The 23,659-nt window shown below is 35.7% G+C and overlaps 1 protein-coding gene across 1 annotated transcript in view; it reads right to left on the bottom strand.

The window, feature by feature from the left end:
• lmbrd1 (LMBR1 domain containing 1) overlaps nt 1-23,659 on the bottom strand; it is a 107,966-nt gene that overhangs the window by 77,318 nt on the left and 6,989 nt on the right. Inside the window, exons 3-5 of the mRNA XM_016456540.1 lie at nt 21,939-22,002; nt 1,949-2,046; nt 212-279 (exon numbers count right to left, since the gene is read on the bottom strand). Coding sequence (XP_016312026.1) covers nt 212-279; nt 1,949-2,046; nt 21,939-22,002 — 230 coding nt within the window. The remainder of the gene's footprint in view (nt 1-211; nt 280-1,948; nt 2,047-21,938; nt 22,003-23,659) is intronic.

Below are 23,659 nucleotides of genomic sequence, written 5' to 3'. Positions count from 1 at the left end.
ACTTTACTAGTTACTTGAAAAAAGTAATCTGATTACGTAACTCGCGTTACTTGTAATGCGTTACCCCAACACTACTCACGACGGAGGTTGAAGATGACGAGTGAATGATATAGTAAAGCTCACACCAACCTCTTCACACACACACACACACACACACACACAGAATACTGAATAACACACAGAAAACTATAAACCCACAAATCGCACTTACCCGATCAAAAGCAGCACTGAACACACAATCACAAATCCTATTGTATACTTCAGTGCATTTTTCACTTGCTGTAATGAGAGAATAAAAAACAGGTTTATCAAACTGTATTCATCAAGTCATCAATCCGTGATAAATTACGCTTCATGTAGAGAGGGGCTTTGGGCTGGAGTATAATTACATATTTGCAGCACTTAACAGTCAGGAACATAGTGTCCCTAGTTCATTCTCTGATGCAGACATTGTGGCTCTGTTCCAAAACCTGAGCTAATGCAGTGTCCTAACTGAAATGGAACTTTACAAGTGACCGATTTGGAACATTCTACATTAAATGAGCAACTTTGTACAGCTTACAAACAGCAGTGATAACATTAAGTGCATGAGAGATTCAACTAGTAATTGAGTTCATTAGTTTGGCATTAGCTTGTTGCAAAACTAAAAATGTGATACTCAAATAAATGTAATTAACATAGTAAAATAAGCAAAAATGCACAAAAAAATGTGTACAAACAGTATAAATAAATAAATCAAATATTGGGTGAAATAGTACATTTAATTAGACTCACCTATTTTGTATACATTTTTTAAACTTTTTTTTTTTACTTTTTAACTTTTTATTTTTATACATTAATATATAATATAATAAATATAATATAATATAAAACGTCATGTATAAAGATAAACAGTAGGGATCAAACTACTACCAGGCACATATTAAATAGATTTTTAAATTAAAATCCTTATTTTTCCATTGAGCATGCCAAAGGCAACCAAATGCAATTACAAAATTACAGTGGGATTCAATTATAGCAAGAATCAATTCAAGCAAATATTAGTTAGACTCTATTTATATATATATTATATTATCTATAAATGTAAATAATTTAAAAAAAGTAATAATTGTATAGTACACACTAGTACAATTATACATGACAGACTAAAAGGAATGAATATAAATCAAAAAAGCGAAACTTAAAATAAAATAAAATAAACTCTCTTGCTTCAACCATTATCTTGGATGGATATTTTTTTTCCCAAAGCATGTCACAATGCATTACAGGTTTGCATTATCCATGAAGGACATATGCAATTCTGGTCAAAATTAAGCCAAAAAAGAAGGCAGCATAATCATCCTGCCTCCCTTTCAGGACAGTACCTATGATGCTCTGAAAATGCTGCCTACGTAGGAGGCTCAATAGTTCTGGAACGAAGCCACTTCTAAGTGTTTGAAAGGAGAAGAAGGAGTGGAAAGTTTGGAAAGAGATCTTAACTTCTACAAGATGGAGGAAGCTCCTCAGCATGCAATTTTGCACATCACTGTGGCGTCCTTTGAGAGAAATATTTGACATTTGAAGTGAGCAGCAATATAGTGAGTAGGATGTGTTTTCGTCACCTTATTACCTCAATGCAGTCAAATCTCTTGCATATGGAGTCTAGGTGAACTCACTGGCTTATTATAAATGAACTGCCATAACTGTAATCAGGCAAATATCACTTAGCAATACCTCAAGGGCATTTCTGTTGATATGATTAATGCTAACTTTTCTAACCGCAGACAGCAAGCCTTGCTTTACATCCTAGTATAGTACACACTATTTATTGAGTACAAATAGCTTAACGTAGCTCTTTTCCCACCTAGTTTTTCACTGTGTGTGTAAATTATCCCTGTAAGGCTGAAAAGGCAATCTGTTTCGAAACGCATGGGTGTACTGGAAAAACAGGAAGGAGTGTGAGATTTACCAAGCACTTGTTGCTGTTGTCTTCATCTTTCTCCTCGTAGTAGAAATACACAAAGGGGATCCAGAGGAAGACGCAGAACAGAATGATGGAATACAGAGCTGTGAAAGAGAAAAGATGGACAGTTACACACCTGGAGCACTCTCAACAACCAGGATCCACATTAAATACAGCACATTACGCATGATGTGTTTAGATGTCAAAAGGTCAATGACATAGCACTCATTTTGTGACCAGATGTATTAAAAAACATTAAAAATACAGTTTGTACACATGACGACCTATGCCTCCCCTATTATGAATTTTTTTTTATTATGAATAAATTTGGTGTGTCAAAAAGTTAAAAATGTCAAGATTGTTTTAAAAAAAATCGAATTATAGGTTACAATTTTTTTTAAATCTTGTATTATAATTTATAAAAGGAATGAAAAGCAGGAAGCAGTTTGGAAAATACTAATATTTCATATATAAAAAATTATATATTCATATATATATATAGACATACATACATACACTAATATTCTAATATAAAAAATATTTATAATTTTGACAAATATTTTTTAAATGTAATACGTATGATTACTCCCTGCTTACAACACATTTGTTAAATCTAAATCTCTGTTGAAAACAGTATAAAAATGTTAGTTTGTTTTTGTTTGTTTACTTTTTTTTTTTTTTTTAAACCAACATAATATAGATAACAGTAAAGATCAGATTTCTAATTTTCCATTGAGCATGTCAAAGCAACCAAACAGAATCACAAAATTAAAGCAGGATTCAATTAAAGTAATCATAAATTCAATCAAATATTAGTTGGATTGTTTATAGCAATTCTATAAATGGGCTTCATAAATGATCGAAAACAAATTTTTGTATAGTACACATTGTTACAAGTATGACATGTCAACATAAAGTGAAAAATATACGGACTAAAGGGTACGAACAAAAATCAAGAGTGAAATCAGTGTCTTTACACGTAAAGATTCCTAGAAACCAATAAAACTCCCACATGATGAGTCCTAAGCCCCAAAGCGCAGACAAGCAGAAATAATCAAATTAAAGGAGCAAAGATCACTGATATTGCAAGAGTTTACGTAACAGACTGTGACAGGCAGAGAAAGTGATTTTGTTGATTCCTCTCTTTCCCTGTCATGCAATGAATTAAAATCGTCAGCTTGGCCTATTTCAGTCCTGAAGCGGATCACACACTTTTGTGACCCTGTAAATTGTCATCTTCACTTCTCATGTAGGTTACCCATTTGATAGAGGCGATATGAATAATACATCCTTCTTTGGTTCCCAAAATGTGTCATCATAAAACCCTGTAGATATGTTTGTATACATGAAGGGAGTGGATTAAGAAACTGCAGCTGGATACATGAGAAAAAAATCTGGAGTGCACCTTATCACACAACACTCCGAACATCTTTCTCCAAACAGAAAAACAGGTCTGTAATCATATAGACTGTCTCCAATACTGGCAACACACCAGACCGGCTTGCAATTTGATTCCTCTCTTTCCCTGTCATGCAATGAATTAAAATCGTCAGATTGGCCTATTTCAGTCCTGAAGCGGATCACACACTTTTGTGACCCTGTAAATTGTCATCTTCACTTCCTTCTCATGTAGGTTACCCAGTTGATAGAGGCGATATGACTAATACATCCTTCTTTGGTTCCCAAAATGTGTCATCATAAAACCCTGTAGATATGTTTGTATACATGAAGGGAGTGGATTAAGAAACTGCAGCTGGATACATGAGAAAAAAATCTGGAGTGCACCTTATCACACAACACTCCGAACATCTTTCTCCAAACAGAAAAACAGGTCTGTAATCATATAGACTGTCTCCAATACTGGCAACACACCAGACCGGCTTGCAATGACCTTCCATGAGCGCAAAAAAATGATCCATCATTCTGTCTGCGGTCAAGTAGGATAAAAAGCTCATTTCCGTGAACATGTAAACATGCTCTACGCACATCAGTCAAATGTGTACATGTGTGTTCATTTGATAAATGCTTCGATTTTATAAGATGGATGTGTGAAGAGGACGGCAGAGTGCCTTTCTGTCGGGTAAAACACAAATGTTTTTTAACAGCAGGCGAGGAGGAAAACAGAGCAGCAACAACATTTCAAAATAAAAACATAATGGGATGAAAACGGTTATTGTTATTGTTTCATGAGCCCCGCAGCTGATTTTGCCAGCTGTTCATGTGGTTTTCAAAACTTAATTTTATGATTTCTGCACTTTTTCTGGATTACTGTGAGGGATTCGGTCATATGGCTCTTATCCGTGAGTTCAGTGGATCAAAGCTGCTCATACAGACAAACTCTGCACTCTCACACACTCTCGCTACAATTTACTTTCTCTCAGTTTTGTTATATTTCGGCACAGTTTTGCCTGATTAAAGAATTTCTCATGGTTTTGAGTATTTGTGTAAAGCTTTCAAGAGGCTCAACCCATCCTGTATCCTCAGAAAAATTCCTCACAGTTTGTGTTCTCAAGGCAAACCACATGCATCAAACTCTGGACCAATCCAAGGCACCCGGAATCAATTTGCTGCAATTAGAAATACAATAATAGTTTAAATTGTATCTGTCAGGAATGTCTGTTTGGTGTTTGCTAAGGCAAACATCCCTGTTTCTGTAGCATATACTTGGGTTTTGAGTCCGTTTATGTAATGGACACGAGTGATACCGCAAATCATGCGGCTTGCCCATGTGTATCACTGCTAGAGAAAATTAATACGATCAATATTTTTACTGGTATTCATAGTTTTCTACTTAATCAGTTATTGGTTTCAGCCATTTGGATTGCAACAAAATGCATAAATGCATAAATAAATACAATATATATATATATATATATATATGTTCTTTACACCTTTTTTATTTTTTGACAAACTCAAAAAAAAACTTTAAGATAAATAAAACATAAATAACAGTAATAATAAGTAATTACAATATGGATGTACAGATGGGTGGAACAACAGAATGACAGATGGAACAACTGAATAACAGATGACAGAGAAAACGATAGATAGTGAGATAGAACAACAGAACAATCAATAGACCATTAACACTAGGATTAATTCAATTCAATTCAAGTTTATTTGTATAGCGCTTTTCACGATACAAATCGTTGCAAAGCAACTTTACAGCAAATTAAGTTTCTACAATATTTAGTGGTAGCTTATCAGTGGTGACTGTCAGTTAATGTACATATGGCAGAAATGTACGGAAAAATCAATTAAAGATGTAATAAATTAAAGACGTAATCACTAGATTAACACTAGAACAATAAAATGTTAAAATGATAGAACGATAGATTGACAGAGGGTCATTCCGTGTCAACTCAACCAGAGGTCCCCGGCTCAAATTTCTGATTTTGCTAATATTTTTTTCTGAAGAAAGATAGATATGTATGGTAATGAAAGCCAAAATATTAAATGTCGTGGATGAATATTTACTAATCCACTATTTTGTAGAGGGGGGTCAAAATGGCAATTTTCACCTGAGATTCAGAGCCAAATTACAGGGGTGTAAAAATGACTTCAGAAAAATCGCAGCATCATAATGTTATTTTTACACAGAGATAAGTAGGTCTGTTAGTAAAATCTGTTGACTTTAGTAATCTTTGTTGCATTATATGCCAATGGTGACCATTCAAAAATGGTGTAAAAGCTCTTTTCAAGTTTTTTCTCCAAAGTTTGCATGCCTGTAACTCAATAAGTTTTAAAGATATCTTAATGCCTTTTAAATATTGGATCTTAAATGGGATGGACGGACAGACAGATAGATAGAACAGTGAATATGCAGTTGTCTTGATTTCGCCACTTTCCCCCCTGCACTGATGGTAAATGCCTCCATATTGTGTTTGTTTGGCAGATTGTGAGCAAGTGAAGCACCTCTAATATGCAGTAGGATAACACCACTAGGCATTAATAATTCATGAAAAGGAGGTGAGGAGCAGACACTTACAGGGGCTACAAAGCTATTTTAGGCTGGAGGGGGATATCTACAGCTAATGGAAAATAACTAACCCAAAATAACTCCTGACCAAGACTCGCATGGCTGAATGCTTTCTTGAGGTGATAACATGATTCATTAGCATGATTCAAAACATGAAACCAAAAAAGAAAAAAAATCAGACAATCATGACCACGGCAGACACTTTGGTATATAGGTTACTCGCAGCATAGATCTGTCTTTTACACACTAAACTCCTCCTAATAATCCCAAAGAGTTTTAATGAATACAAATGAAGCAGACAAAAGAAAAGAAATCCAATTTGTCCCCCCTCACAAACCACATTGTGCATCTTCGTTAATTCTGGGCACCTGTAGTGAACTAAAGCACCGAGAGCATACTGGTTAAATACAACATGCTGTGGAAACGAGGGCCAGTAAATGTGAAAGTGAAATGTCAACGTTTCAGTGACAGCAATTACAGCTCCTGGTGAGATTGTGGCTGCTTTGGTTCGCTGTATTGTTTTAAAAATGCTGCATGAAACATTCATCTTGAATTACACTTCATATTTCATGTTGAAGTGTAACTGCTTTCATCTAACCACAGGCAAATTTTCTGAGAAGGTTTCACCATGCAAACTGTCTAACAGATAAAGCACAATACACTGTCAGCATGCTAATTAAAGCACAGCTGAAAAAATATCAATAGTAAAATAAAAAAAATAAAAAAACATTAAAAAAAAAAAACAATCTAGACCTAACTAATCATCTATTTGGTTGTTGGATTTGGGATTGGTAAAGTTTTTTAATATTTTGAAAGAAGCCTCACTAAGGCTGCATTTATTTGATCGAAAATACAATAACAATTTCAATATTCTGCAATATTATTACAATTTAAAATAACTCATTTCTATTTTAATATATATTAAAATGTAATTTCTTCCTGTGATGGCAAAGCTGGATTTTTAGCAGCCATTACTCCAGTCTTCCGTGTCACGTGATCCTTTAGAAATCATTCTAATATGCTGATTTTGCTGCTCAAGAAACATTTCATATTATTATCAATGCTGAAAACAGTTGTGCTGCTTAATAATTGTGTAGTAATAATTTTTGTATTACATTTTTTCAGGATTATTTGATGAATAGAAATTTCAAAAGAACTGAATTCATTTGAAACAGAAACAATATAAATGTTTACAGTAACATCTTAGAATAAGAGTCATAATTTATTTTGAAAATTATATTTATTTAATTTATCTATCTAGAATACATATTCATCTTACACATTCATCTCATGTCTTATCTTATCAACTAAAGAGACTCTTACATCAACAATTCTCAGTTTATCCATATTTCATAATGAAGAGTATTATGTTGTAATGCCTAAATAAATTCACTTAAGCATCACAACATTAATTTGACATTGACATTATAAATGATTGATTTCAATTTTTAGTGGTAGAATTTTTTCATGCATCTATAGTGCAGTTCATCTCCATTTGCTTCTAAATAAAGTCATTACTGCACATCAAATATGGATAACATGGACATAAGACAAAGCAGGATTGCATTTATTTCAACGGGTCATCATTCTGGCAAAAACAATGAACTGTTTGCCTACAGGCACTGAAGCAGAACCATCCAGTGCTAGTGGCACACATTGCAGCACTGCTCTCTGTCCCTAGTCTTTGAGCTTGTGGCACCCAACCAGTGGGTAATATTAATCATAACAACATGAATATTAACGTGGTGAGGGAATAGGCCGCACTGCATTACTGCAGATCATCCATTTCAATCTAACCAGATATAATGGGAAAGCACCTGACTGGGGAGAAAAGTTTAGCATATTAATCCCCCTGACAAAGAGAAGAGGGAGCTAAATAATTTAACAACCACCCTCGGTCCTGCACTAAGTTCTGGCTCCCTTAGCACTGCAGCGATTCCCCCTCAGGTGTGGAGACGAGAGGGTTGACGAATCCACTGCGAGACACCCAGTTCGGACTCATAAAAACACACTTGAGACTTCAGCATCATCTCCTGGGTATGCTTATTTTGATGGTTATTAGTTTAAGAGGGTTCTGAGTTACGCATCCCTTCAAGCTAAACTAGCATACGTGTTTATTTGAAAACTATATCTGCAAGTGTGTCTTCAGGGGAGATTTGGTTTATTTAAATTGTTCTCTCCTTTACAACTATAATCAGATCTAAACAACTCAACAGGCACTGACAACGTACCTTTGCTAAATTAAAGCTTATTTGTTTGTGATTTTCTTGCCAATAGCAATACTTTGAATATCACATGATCATAATACACACCCAGCAGCGGGCTAGTTTCACACTCTCACTTTGTCTCGCTACTTGTGAATATGTCAATATGAAGACAGAGATATTTTAATAGGGCCTCTGGTTTATATATCATTAGCAAAATGGCAATAGATCTGTGAGTCTGTCTATTTTAATTGGTTCTAGACATTGTATTCAAAAATTAGTTTGCCTTGCCACTCATAAGTCACTTAAAACCATTTTTCACCAAAACTATGAATTGTCAAAAGGCTGACAAAAATATCAAAACATCACTTTGCAGCTATGCTGCCCATCCCTAGATTCTCTGTACATAAATTCTATCACATTGAATACAATAGTTCAACACTTTAATATTAATGTTTAAGGATACTATAGGCAAAAAAAAAAAAAAAAAAAAAAAAACATGCACTGGTCAATTTTGAGACTTTGGGCTATTTATAATGTGTTTCTTTTAGACTAGTGGAATGAAAACATCCACATATAATATTAATATATATTGTTAGATTTCAATTAAATAATGTTTTCTCAAAATGTGCTTTTTTCCTGCACTGAGCCAAAAATCTCCACTTCAGTAGCACTTACACTTTACAGTGTATTCCTTTCTTTTTTTTTATTTTTTTATTTTTTTACAGAGGGATTTGTTTATATGCCATTTACCTGATTTTATACAACCTTTTATAAAAAAAAATCTTATTATTCATTTATAATTTTTTTTATCTTTGGTTGTTGACAGTATTTTCTTACTTATGGAGTGATAAAAAGGAAATCCCATTCATTAAAACCTTTGATTCTAATAAGTCAACAAAATGAAAAGAATTTTGAATGTGGCCTTATCCAATGGTCAGATTTCTGGAAATGTATGCAAATTGTTACATATTTAATTAGATAATTGCCACATTTGCATATTTAACCCTCATGTACTGTTCTGGGTCAATTTGACCCGATTTGATTTTTTAGTTGTCAGAAATATCAGTTAACATTAACAATGTGACTTTTTCTCATTTAGGGTCATGAACATGCATGCAAAGTTTCAACACGCTAATGTGTTTTGACATGTCCACAAAAATTTGTGTTACATTCGTACTGTTCGTACTGTTTTGTCAGCCAAAGATGGTAAAAATTTGCTATCATTTCTTTTTTCAATCTATCTGAAATACTATTAAACCTATATTGTTTTTCTTTAAATTTTGTGACTTTTTCTCATTTAGGGTCATGAACATGCATACACAGTTTCAACATGCTGATGTGTTATGAAATGTACATACAGAATTTTTTTAGACGTTTGTGATGTTCACGGGTCAATTTGACCCGCATAGGCAGCCATTCAAAAGCAACTGTACAGACACAAAATAACAACAAATTCCTTTGTTGTATGTCAGAGCTCCTCAACGCTAGTCCTGAAGTGCCTCCTAGTGTGTGTCTTGATGAGTTTAACAACTTTTTAATTTCAAAGTTTGTGAAAATAATACTGTTTAGCCTTTTAACTGTAAGTCCCACTAGTGGAATGAAAACATCCACATATAATATTAATATATATTGTTAGATTTCAATTAAATAATGTTTTCTCAAAATGTGCTTTTTTCCTGCACTGAGCCAAAAATCTCCACTTCAGTAGCACTTACACTTTACAGTGTATTCCTTTCTTTTTTTTTATTTTTTTATTTTTTTACAGAGGGATTTGTTTATATGCCATTTACCTGATTTTATACAACCTTTTATAAAAAAAAATCTTATTATTCATTTATAATTTTTTTTATCTTTGGTTGTTGACAGTATTTTCTTACTTATGGAGTGATAAAAAGGAAATCCCATTCATTAAAACCTTTGATTCTAATAAGTCAACAAAATGAAAAGAATTTTGAATGTGGCCTTATCCAATGGTCAGATTTCTGGAAATGTATGCAAATTGTTACATATTTAATTAGATAATTGCCACATTTGCATATTTAACCCTCATGTACTGTTCTGGGTCAATTTGACCCGATTTGATTTTTTAGTTGTCAGAAATATCAGTTAACATTAACAATGTGACTTTTTCTCATTTAGGGTCATGAACATGCATGCAAAGTTTCAACACGCTAATGTGTTTTGACATGTCCACAAAAATTTGTGTTACATTCGTACTGTTCGTACTGTTTTGTCAGCCAAAGATGGTAAAAATTTGCTATCATTTCTTTTTTCAATCTATCTGAAATACTATTAAACCTATATTGTTTTTCTTTAAATTTTGTGACTTTTTCTCATTTAGGGTCATGAACATGCATACACAGTTTCAACATGCTGATGTGTTATGAAATGTACATACAGAATTTTTTTAGACGTTTGTGATGTTCACGGGTCAATTTGACCCGCATAGGCAGCCATTCAAAAGCAACTGTACAGACACAAAATAACAACAAATTCCTTTGTTGTATGTCAGAGCTCCTCAACGCTAGTCCTGAAGTGCCTCCTAGTGTGTGTCTTGATGAGTTTAACAACTTTTTAATTTCAAAGTTTGTGAAAATAATACTGTTTAGCCTTTTAACTGTAAGTCCCACTTTTTGAGCATAGACATAAAAATGACTTTTCCAGCTAAAATTGTTATAAAAAAAAGTTATAAAAGTACATTTTTAAAAAGTTATAGAAGTTTACATTTATGAAAATATAAAAAAATATATATTTTTTATATTTTGTATAAAATAGCGATTTTACAAAACACGTTCACCTCCAAATCTTCAAGAAAATCAACGCCAATCATCTGAACAAGTTCTCTGCCAAATTTTAGGTTGACATCTCAAAAAATGAACTTTTAAGTACGATTTTGTGGATGCAGTACCAAACTTTTCCACTAGATGATATACAGGAACTCTTGATTTTCATTTATTGTTTGAGTGTTCTGAACCATATATTTCCATAATTTTCAAAATATTTATGAAGTAGACATCCTATTCAGAAATATTTTGGGCAGTAACTTTAATATTTGATTTGAATTCAATCTCTAAAACACATAAAAACATACGTATAGATTAAGAGTGTTTGGCGCCATATCACAAATGGAGAATCTATCGCTATTTATCTATTGCTCTGTCATTTCTTTGGAAAACAGTCACCACATATGAAAACTAGAGTCCAAAACCTTTCAAATGATATATAGTTTGTCAAGATTACTTTAGGTTTAGACCAAGATATTATCGTAAAAAAATGTGTAATCACAAACATCTCACAGGTGTGGGGGAGTGGCAGTCAAAAATAGTGGTTAAAAACATTTTTATAAATCATAAATTCAGATATTCATTCTTTGTAATGTGTGAAAAGTGTTGATATTAAAAGTTTATTGATTGTACTTGATTGCCGGTATAATTTTGAAAAATACCGTGATATAAATTTTTGGTCATACCGCCCAGCACTACTTGATTGTATGTTTTTTTTTTTCGTATCGTAATCCAATACAGGTCAATTTGACCCAGACGATACAGGAAGTCACCTGTTTTTTAACATTACATGAGGGTTAAACATAACATTTCAGGAAATGTAATGCAAAATATGTTTGCAATGCTTAATGCAATCAATCAACAGGGGAAGTATGTGAAAGGGGTAAAACAAGACAAAATCAAAGTTTTACAGGCCTCACAGACAAATGTCGAGGAACCTTCACTTGAGATGGCACACAAACCACAAGGAGTCACGTCAAATCGGACAGGACACTCAAGGTAAGGTCTGATAGACACTCGTTTTTTTTGCTGTCCCACTACAGGAAGAAGTCTGTCGCAAGGGCATCATCCTCCAAACTCTACTGCACAAACACATTACAATGATGTGAAAATGAGATGTCAGGAAAGGCCTAGGGGAGAAAAAACTGACAAAGGACTCGGAAGATATGAGGAAATTTCAGTTTCGCTGTAACATGGTGCACGTGATGGCATATTTTACCTTTTCATTTCCTGTAAAACTGTCAGCACCACATGGACCCACATGCCATAGGGCAGATGGCAACGGGACATTAATGTCATAGGAAAAAAAAAAAAAAAGTGCTCGATGCCTGCTTAAAGCTCACCTCTCTATACAGTGAGACAATATAACCTTTAAGTGTGAAGCTTGACAGGATTTTCTTTTCTTTTTCATTTTACCTTGAGTCCATTGTAATCCCTTTTTTAAACTGGATATAAAAGTCTTCAATTTATCCATCCATATTTGGCAAATATAAAATAATATTTTGTTAATGTGCAACACTAATCTATAAGTATTAAAGAAATATATTTAGATTCAACAAATCAGCTTAGAAAAACAATAGAAAACACATGTACTGTATTGAAAACCTGTGCCATAAATAGGGTTGGATATTGTTTGAATTTTATCAATTCCGATTCCGATTCTGCTTATCGATTCCGATTCTTTTCGATTCCAATGTGATTAAATAATGATATCAAACATTTATCCTGTGTCTCTTTTTTGCAAGCCATTTATTGGAACTGAATACCATGAACAAAAATCAACAGGCTACATAAAATCTGGACTCTTTAAGAGCTGTTTGTGTACAAAATAAAACTGCATGATTCTGGACAAATTGAGGGGTTTTTCCCCCCAATGGAAGTTGTGGTTCTCTCATGATTCTGAAGAAAAAACATTAGACAACTAAACTAAATCACATGTAATTTATGAATTAATGATTAAATGACTCGCTCAAGATGTACTTGTTTAATTACTGGATGAATCAGCATTCTTGAACTAATCTCTTTTATGATTCAAAGACAAATACATTTTAACAGTCCCTTTTCGCCACCTACTGGCGTAACAATGTAATCGATAAATCTTCATTTGAAGTGTCCAATTACTTCCAAAAGGTGATTTACTCTATTTTAATCGCTACCATACACATCGTACACACAGTTTATATCTGAACTATAACGCAGTACTTCTGTGATTTGAATGTTTGTAACCCCAAAATAATGGCAGCGCGAACACAGATTTAAATGTTCAAATCACACTGGTGTGATTGCACGCTGCATGGATGAACCAAGTGATCACAACATTGATGGCACACGTCAAAGGTTGAGGAATGAAACAGACGAATCATTGTGATTTAGGAATAGAATCACGTTGGTGTTTGAATCATGTTCGCGATCTTTAATGATCTATTAAATTAATGTGCTTTGTCATGTTGGTGGTGACACCTCTCTTGCAACATGTTTAGCTATCACAGATATTATACTTCGCCTTTTTTGGCTTCTGATCGCAAATGTAGCCAAAGTTTGGAGCGCTTAGATTAGCGAGCAAGGTCCTGGCAGATCGCTAGGTCGGTCCTTACAGATGAAGAAAAAAAGCGCATAGGAATCGATAGGCGGAATCGAAATTTTAATTTGACAACAAGTATCCGATTCCTGACCTTAAGTATCCGATTCTGGAATCGGAATCGATTTTCAATTCCCAACCCTAGCCATAAATAGTAAATGTACGCTACAAAAAATAAAGAAGCACAACTGCTTTCAACATAATATAATAATATAATAAATGTTATCACTTGTCCCATTGTAAGTGCATTACTCTATATTTTTTGCTTTTAGAACCTGCACGACAAATCAAAATAAGCTGAGTTGTAGTTAACCCAGAATATTCTTTTAACAGTTGAAAGCAATGGATTTTCATCACAAGATGTCTTTTATCTGGGCAGGTGGCCAAACACTGAACACTAAACAAGGTCAAGCAGGTTCGTTCCAAAATTTCCTCTAGCCATTTGGAGATACACACTTAAACTCCAAACGTGCCCAGATGTCACAGGTGGTTTATGTGAAGGAGGCGGCTACTCATTCAACGGAGAACCTGGAACTGATTGTCACCAGATTGAAAATTAGCAGTCTGTGAAGCCTCTTGGCCTATGTGGGACCTGTCGGATTACAAATCAGCACAGGCAATAATTTTCAATTGTATTGGGCTGTTAGAAGCACTGACCTCTCGGGGCCAAACATTCTCTGACAGGAGCACTGCAAGAATACTGATGGTAATACAGAGCTGCATCTGGAGAGACTGGTGTTCAGTGATCTTCACAGGAAGAGACTGTGACAGAGCACATATTACTATCAAACCAATGCAAACAGAATGCAAAAATAATGCTCTGCTTCTTCAAATCGAGCAGAGATGTGACCTTCAAGTAGGATAAAAATAGCTTTAACAAACGACATGGACTCACAGAAAGACAAGACACCAGATCTTGCAAGTAAGGGTATAAAACATTGTTGTACACTTTTTAGAACTGAATTGTGAGCATCTTTCAACCTCCAATTGATTTCCTGAATTTGAATTGATTTGATAGTATTAGAACTAATTTCAATTCAAAGTAAAGGACCTTGCACACTGAGTCCGAAATTTTCGTATGCGTTTTTTCGTATTCGTCATCCATTCCCATCAAAATGCTTGTTACGGATGCGAAAACGCAGAAAATCGAAACTGATCCAAATTTTTTATGACGGACGAAAGTTTTGGAGGCAGCATGTAAACGTCACTGACACAACGTGAGGTCGTATTTATTTTTTAACATGCGAAAATTTTGTGCTTGAAAGCAAGAAAAGAAAAAAAATGAAGAGAAAGAAATGTCAGCCTTTGAATATCTGTACTTTGCAGCAGAGAATGGTTGACATCTGATTGAAAAGAAAGCACTGTACCCTTAGTAGGGTGCAGAGACTCGGTGGGATTCCTCTGCTGTCTTTACAGAAGGGAAAACGGCATCAATTTCTTAAAGTGGTGGTGCAATACAAGTCACGAATAGTGAATTAATGTGAAAATAGCACAAAAGGGAGGTAAGATCATCTTCATGCAACACGTTACAGAATAAGGCATAGACCCTGAAGACTGGCACTCTACACAGTTTCCTGAATTTATTTCAGTTTATTCCCTGCACAACCCATGCCTTTAAATATGCATTCAAAGGCCATATTAAGGAGCATTTGCCGAATATTGCCTTATAAATAGTGAATGCCAAAAAAAAAAAAACACGTGTTGCAATTCAAGAGGATTTATACATCAGTACTGCATGAACATTGAAAATATTCAGGATACAGCCACAAAGCAGCAGAATTTGATTGTCAGTCCTAATTTAGAGTGCTAAATACAGTTACATTCACCAGGGTTCTGTGCCATTCAGAACTGATCTGAAGAAGCCTTTTCAATTACAATTCAATTCAAGGAATCAGAACCAAAGCAGCAGACAAGATGCTGAACTGCAATTCAAACTTCAATGCAGAGAAGTAGAATTACAACAAATTGAATTTCAAAGAAATTCATAGATATAACAATAGATATACTGTAACAACAGACAGCTATAATGATAGATTTAAAAACAGATATAACAACATAATGATAGATAACACAAGAGATGCAAAGATAGATAGATAGATAGATCGATAGATCGATAGATCAACAGGAGAGCTATTAATCTGGCAGCAAAATTAATTCTATGATGCCGTTCGATTTGCTGTCCTCCTGATGTGAGGCACATCCACAGTTCAGGAAATTACCTCACTTTTATCTTTTATATTCATTTTAAGTCCAGGAGCTCTGCCCAAGGACACACCTGACTGACTCTGGCCTTTACTTATTCTAGAGGACGTGAAAAGAGGCGATGGAGAGCGAGCAAAGAAGTGAACGCCTAGTCTAATTTTCCAGAGATGTAGATTTAAATGGACAAAGGTGGACACCTCAGTGACTCCTCACTAGTTGGATCTGATTATCTTTCAGACTCAAAAGCATTTCTGGTATCCTTGCATGAAAGTTCAAAAACCTTCCAGTTAAAATTCAGAGAAGCTTTCAGCTTTTAAACAATCTTGACATTTCAAACAAACAAGTGGATTGCTAACAGACTCCTGGCTGGATGATAGGAAGCCTTTAAGCTCAAGATACTGGATGTATCCAGGGACTTTTAGGGATGCTTTTCCATTTAACCTTGTACTTTGCAGCTAAACCTCAAGGTAGAGGCTGTCCACTCTAAAGAACACTACATTAAATAGAAATGCTGCCCAAGGACTTGGCCCCAGGCCATCTGAACAAATATATATTTTCCCTTTAATTACTTAACCTAAGAGGTTAATCTCCAGGGATGTCTTGGATGGGGGCTTCAGCTACAATCCATCTGGGTTTACCATCCCACTCCCGATCATCATAATCCCCGCCACGAGGCACAGGCACCATGATGCGCCTCTTAGAAATTGGGCCGAGCGTTAATGGCAGGCAGAGCGGGGCGACGTTTGAATCCTTCCTGTGTACGCTTTGGCCTGAGCTCTCATCTCAGCAGGTTCAAGGACCTTGCGCCATGCACAGCTGCCCACTTCAATAAATGCACAATCTGTCAGTGTTTGCTGCTGTTGGGCGCCACCAGCGACTTGCACTTTCCATTAGCGATCATGCTGAAACATGCACGAAGAACAGAGAGCAAGCCAAAAAACACATTTATGCTCACACTGGGTCTCATTTACTAATAACTGTGCAGGGTTCTTTCTTAATCGTGCAAAAAAGTTCATTTGTGAAATTTACACCAGAGCAGGTGCGTATATAAATATAAATATAAATTGTTGTTGTTATTGCTGTTATTATTATTATTATTATTATCATCATTATTACTATCTATCCATCCATCCATAGCAGATGCGTATATAAATATAAATATCAAAAATAATAATTTGTATAAATAATTATTTTTTTATTATTATTATTATTATTACTACATTATTAACATATTTTCTATATAATTATAATATAGCATTTGCATAAATAGTAAGATGTCAAAAGAGACTCTAAAAAGATGGCTGCAAACACTTAAGTGGAAATGTGGACCTTTTCTAGGATTTATGAAGTTCATTGTCAGATTTGCTGAATCAAGATTTTTCAGGGTTTGAAAGCTGTCACATGATTACAGTGTAAAGTGTTGTCTTACACAAAGCACAAACCCATTTTCAGCTTAACACATGACACAGCACGTCAGAGTTTGATTAAAACTGAGCGGCTGTAACAAGCAAAAGCTCTTGAAGGGGCTGTTAAGCATGTCAGTGGATGTTGAGAGGGCTTCACATTGGTATACAAATGGCGCCTCTAACAAACGCAGAATTTTTGTGCACCTGACATCAAGCATGTTCACGTTTGACAAAGGGAACGCACCGCAATAAAATAATTACAACCAAGTCTGTAGAGCCCAACTACTTCAGAAGAAAGCAATCTCTTCCTCCTTCAGGACAAGTTTGTGGTGATCGCCACACACTGCGGCGAGATCGAGTTAGGGCTGTAATTATTCCGTTTGCACAGACATGGGGGGACAGGGATCTCAGATTCTGCTTTGTAAAGAAGCCTTTGAGGCTTTGACCTGCCAGTCTCCTCAAATGTATTGGATTCGGCTTTGCTGTGATAGATGGAGCTTGATCTCCACCTACAGGCTGCTTGGAAATCTCTTCTGCACATGATGCGGAGATGGGAGGGGGGGCCCACAATCAATGCGACTAATTCAAGAACTGCAGCAGAACGAAAATGCCACCAAGAAGAAAAAAAAAAAGCAGCAGGATGATTCTGTTTGAAGGCACTGCGGGTATGTCCGTGGAGAAAGCAATATCTACATACCTTAATCGCAGTATAACGACCTGTGAGCGAGAGACTGCGGGAGCAGCTTGCAGAATGCAGCTATTGATTGAGGACAATCTATTAATTACTGTTAGATTTCACTGCAGCAGGTGATTTTAATGCAAATAGCCAATGCTCAGATGGTTGAGTGTTAACGGCGGATGGTGGAAATGCAGCGTGCGGCATCTTTTTCCGAGAACAAAGGCACTTTCTTGGATGAGCTCTTGAGAGGTGTTGACACCACACTTTTGCAAAAGATTCAAATTTGTTCCTATTCCTCCTCCTGCTTGGCTTGTGTTTCTCTGGATGAGACAGTTGTTCTTCTCTGTGTCCATCCCCATGAGGACAACGGGATGAGCTCAAGAGCAAATGAAAAGAAAGACAAACATTTGTCGTCAGGAATACAAAAGCAAACAGTAAATCTCTGCTGAATAAACCCCAGCGCTCTCGATGACTGGAGCATGTTGAAAATGAAAAGAAGGAAACTGAAAACCGCACACGAGTCACTCCATGCAAGAAACGCCATTTGTGTCCACATTTGACGAAGTGCACAAAATCTGCTATTATGTATTTTGCAAGATTTAGATGCAGGAATTCAACTTATTCTATTAAAAATATTAAAGAAACATTACTAAAACTATTATTTTTAACACTTTGTTTTTTATCTGTCCATGAACGTTGGCTTCCTCCATCATACCGCATATTTACCTAAAAACAATACTGAACTGTAATTTTAAATAGGATCATTAGGCGGAAATAACATCATGAGTTTTCAAATGAGCCATGTTCAAGAGCTGATATTCAGAAAATGCTATAAGCTGGTAGAATTCATCAAGAATTACATATTGATCTTGATGTCAGCATATTAATTTCCATGTCTATTAATCAGGTCAAATCAATTTAGAAGAATTAAAGTAATAAAAGTATTAAAGAAAACATCTTACAGAAACTTACTTGAAAAGTCACCATCCCAACACCTGTTTCTTGAATGACTCGGACATATACAGCACCTATTCAATATCATAACTCTACAGCGCTCTCATCTCCTCAAACCCCTTCCACAAACAGGTCTTCAAAGCCTACGTATTTGCACCCTATAACCATTTTTCTAATGAACAGATCGTTCTGCAGCTGAGGCTGTGTTAGTCATAATCACACACGTCATCAGACGGCCGTCTCTCTCCATCCTCAATCTTCTTAAGAAACTCAAAGTCACCCGAATCTCGTTTTTCATCTCTCTATCCCACCTCCACGCATGATGCCTGAACGGAGGACCACACAGCACACCAGGATGCCTTTTATTTATTTGTATTTATTTATTTAGTCATTTATTAGACGCTTTTATCCAGTTTATCAGTAATCCTAAAAAATAACACTGCCAAACACACATGCTAGAAAACAACAACTTACTTACACATAGTAAGTAATGGTTATAAAAACTGAAACAGAAGCGAAACAAGTAATAGGAAAGAGGAGAAATAAAAAGCAATACTTATCCTTTGCCGGTGTCCTGCCCGGTGGCGTCGCACGGTAGAGTCGATGGTCTTTACACTCTTCGGTCTTCACAAGAGGAGGCCTTCACGCGACGGCTGCCGCGACCGCTGTCGCGGTAAACTAAGCTTTTTTATACCCGTCTAACAAAATACTAAATTAATTCAGCTGGACATACTTTCCTTATTTTCTCCGCAACAAATGGCCAAGCAAGCGCAGACACTGACAAGATACGCGATACAGAACGAGACCAAACGCGGTATCAGCACGTCTCCACACAGTAAACAAAACAAGCGTTTTTCCACTGGGAAAAACTTTTACACTTTTACACTGGGGTTTCCTTTTCTTTTTTAAATTTCATTTTCTTTCAGAAGTACAAATGCAGCATTCTGGTGTCTCTTTGAGCAGAGTCAGCATGGTACAACCCCTGATCTTCCAGAAAACCCAGAAAAGAAGCAATCAGACCCTTTGTGGATGCCACAGCAAAGAAAGAAGAGATGTAACACAAGAAAAAGCATTAGGAGAACATCATAAGAGCAGTGTGTTAAACAACACAAGATGTGGAAGTCGTGGGTTTAAAAGTACAGTCTGAACTGGTGCTCTGTGGAATTTGTCTTAATAAAGCACAGTTTATCTACTTCCATTTTAGAATTCATAATCAAGCTGTCTACCGGTTGAATCACAGATATCGGTTATATCCGTTTCATTATTTAAAAAAAAAGTTCTTAACATTCAGTGTACCACCAGCAGGCAATTGCTTTGTTTTATATAAATTATTGAATTCATCTTCATAAACTATACATTTTATAACCAATACTCAGTAGTGAAAATAATACACCAAAAAGCAGAGAGAAAAAGATTTTTGCACAAGAGACATGGTTATGTTTCCAGCTTCTCTGTGATTAGATCATTATAAGCCACTAAAGTAAAAAGTTTTCAGTCCAAGGATCCAGTCTTAATGAATGTCCCTGCTCTCATTGTGCACAATTCATCACTACCTTATTCTGAAGGGAACAAAAACAGTTGTTTTATAGTCCTAATGACTTTCTTTAAAATGCATACATAACCAAGGCCGAGCAGATGAAATGAATTATGTTAAAGATACAGTGACTTTCATTCTTCTCCGGAACACAAAAAAAAAACATATTCTGGAGATTTTTTTAAATTGTTTTGTGTATAAAATGAAAATCAGTGGTATCAAAAATAACTTTACTGAGGGAAAAAACATTCTACAAAATATATTTTTTGTGTTCTCCACAAGAAAGTCAGTCGTACAGGTTTGGAACAACTGGAAGCTACTGTGCAGTTACTATAGTGTTCTTGGCACATTAATATTTTGTTCAGGGTGGTTCTGATTGTTTATCGGTCCAAGTCAAAAGCATCAAACCTTTAAGTCTCAAGATATTCTGGCACCTCAGGTTCTTCTTTCAATACAAGTTTAAAAGATTTTATCATCTGAACAACAAAAAAACAAAAACAAAAAACCACTCCTCAACAACCCACATGATTTGAAATGTTTTTAGCACAATATGCGTCAAACATCAATGTTTAATACTTATGGTTAGGGCTTTGTTCAACTCATAAGCATGAGCCTTAAAGCCTTAACAAAAACCATTCATAATATACTTTTACCATTATACCATTAATAATTTGTACTTTTGATGATGCAATCAAAACCAAATGGATGTTTCACACTGAATATTCTGTTTCATTCTGAAATATTACAGTAAAAGCATTGCAAATGCTTCACGTTATCTACAAAACAGCATTATGCACTCCAAAGTTCTCCCGAAAACAAAAGTTTTGTTGTCAAAGTATATCTTATAGACTTATCGAATCATATTTTGTTTTGTTCTTGGAGAACACGGGCCGAAAACTGGACAGGGGATTTGCGGCACGTCTACCTGCACTGTCATTGTTAATCTTCTGATGCTTTTCTGACTATGGAAGTTAGGGGTTTTGATTGGCTGGTTTGTATTGGCTGACAGCTTGTCTCTAGCGCATTTGGCACTGCTCAACAGACGCCGTGCCGCTCTACTACTGACGGCCTGTTCAGCGCAGCATCTGTTCGCAAACTCTAATGATAATCAAGCAACTGTGCCATAACTCAATTTTATGTTACCTTGTCCCAGCTCCCAGCATTCCTAAAATATATTATTTAAAGTGGAAGCAATGGAGGACTCAATTAAAGCATGCATGCATGTCACTGGGACATATTTAACGCTATGAAGTCATAAAGAGAGGAAGCGGTTCCAAAAAGACGTGTTCAACCATGTTCATGAGTCCTTCCGACCTTGTTCACGGAAAAGGTCACTGACTAATGTGGTTTCTTACCCTCGCAGACAAGAGATTTATTCAGCTGAAAACTGCACTCACTTTAGCTTAATTTGACCAAGACGGTTCCACACAAATAAAACCATCCAGCGACTTAACTGCCAGCTTTTATAGGCCGATGTCAGATCATGCGCGTGCCATAATTTATAACCCGAGTGAATGGACATTAACGATGAGCTGCGGACTGGACTGTGCCGGCTCCCACAATGAAACTCAAACAATAAGGGCAGATGACGAAGGCACATAAAGGTACATTTTCTAAAATGCAAGGTAAGAAAATTTAATTTACTGCACCAAAATAGTGTCATTCAGTACTTACTGTAGTAGCCGTACAAAACTGTGTTTTCGATCTGCTGCCGGGTCTCATTGTTTGCCGCCCATTCCTGGATTTATAAAAAACAACAACGTCAGAAGAAAAGTATAAAATACACTGGCATACATTCAATCAAATCATGAAATATTTTAATTCTTAGATTCTTTAGGAATGTCAGTTGATTAAAAATTCTTAATCAAATGAATTACATTACTGCTGTTTGATTTATCACAATTAATAGAATATAAAATATCTGAGCTTGTTTTAAAATTTTATAGAATTCAAAATATTTTATATTACTGTTGCAGACATAAAACATCATTAATGATTTCCATATCATTAAACAGGTGTTTTATGATTATGAGGTGTATAGCACACCTTACGAGGTGTATATTATTAATTTACTACATTTGCATATAGTAAATGAATAATACTAATAATACTAAATTATTATGTTAAATTGACTGCTCCATAAGACAATAAGAGATCCCCCTTCACATTGTAAAGCGCTTTGAGTGTCTAGAAAAGCGCCATATAAATGCAACAAATTATTATTATTATTATTAATACGGTACAATATATGATTCAGGATATGTATCTCAAAGGATAAAAACATGACCAACAAATATACTGCTCTATACAGTGAGGTAAAACATGATTTTTATGACAGGACTTCAAATGGTGCCATGGGACAGTGATGATACAAAGAAGTGGCTCTCCAAGCGCAGTGTGTTTTTTATTCCCAATGGGTCAGAGATTCCATTAAAAACGTGACCTGACACTTTGATCACTCACAGGTTCTCGGAGTAGATCCAAATGCCAGAGAGAATTGCTGTCTGCCTTGCCGCAGTAAATCACTCTCTCTCTCTCCCTCTCTCTCTCCCTATCTCTCTGACTCTCTGTCTCGATGAACTCCATCTAGCATTCATAACTCAACGTTTCATCATGCCAAAAGAGCAAACCCATAATTGCTACACGAGCACTAGAAAAACATAATTCCATTGTTGGATACTTGCTGTCAGCCTTTATGAATCTAAACAGGTCGAGACATAATGAGATATTTCACAAATATCACAAATATATGTTGACCTATGAATTTCAATGACGTTGCCAATTACTTGTGATCATTGAAGAATCATTTCATAAAGATCACACTCACAAAGAGAGATTTCTAGCTGTAATAGCTGACATTTTTTAAAGGGGTCATATGATGCGATTTCAATTTTTCCTTTCTCCTTGGAGTGTTACAAGCTCTTGGTGCATAAAAAAGATCTGTAAAGTTGCAAAGACTAAAGTCTCAAATCCAAAGAGATATTCTTTATAAAAGTTCAGAGTCAGCCACACCTACCTAAAACGGCTCGTTCTAACACGCCCCCACATATCTACCTCACTATGTGGGAAGATTTGCATAACGCCATCCAAATGTTCACGCAAAGAAAGAAGGCATAACTTTTAGTCTCACTGTAGTTTTGTTGACACTGCAGCCATGTCGTGAAGGCGCTGTGTGCTTCGTTGTGAAAGCGAAACTACTTTGTTTGGTCTTCCAAAAGAGGACGATATCCGCTTCGTCATGCCTAGAGCTGATCTGTGCTGGTCGCTGAGGGAATACATCAACTTTCACCGTGGACGAAGCGGAATCCAGCCCGGGGTCGTCACATGTGGTTGCCGCTCATTCGTCGGATCCACCGGGCGTGCCGTTCTCGACCCTGCCGCCTCAGCTCACTCTA

Source organism: Sinocyclocheilus anshuiensis, unplaced genomic scaffold (genome assembly GCF_001515605.1).
Source record: "Sinocyclocheilus anshuiensis isolate Anshui unplaced genomic scaffold, SAMN03320099.WGS_v1.1 scaffold407, whole genome shotgun sequence".
In the NCBI taxonomy this organism is placed as follows: Eukaryota; Metazoa; Chordata; class Actinopteri; order Cypriniformes; family Cyprinidae; genus Sinocyclocheilus; species Sinocyclocheilus anshuiensis.
The sequence above is the reverse complement of the archived record's forward strand: the minus strand, read 5'-3'. Positions and strand labels throughout refer to the sequence as shown.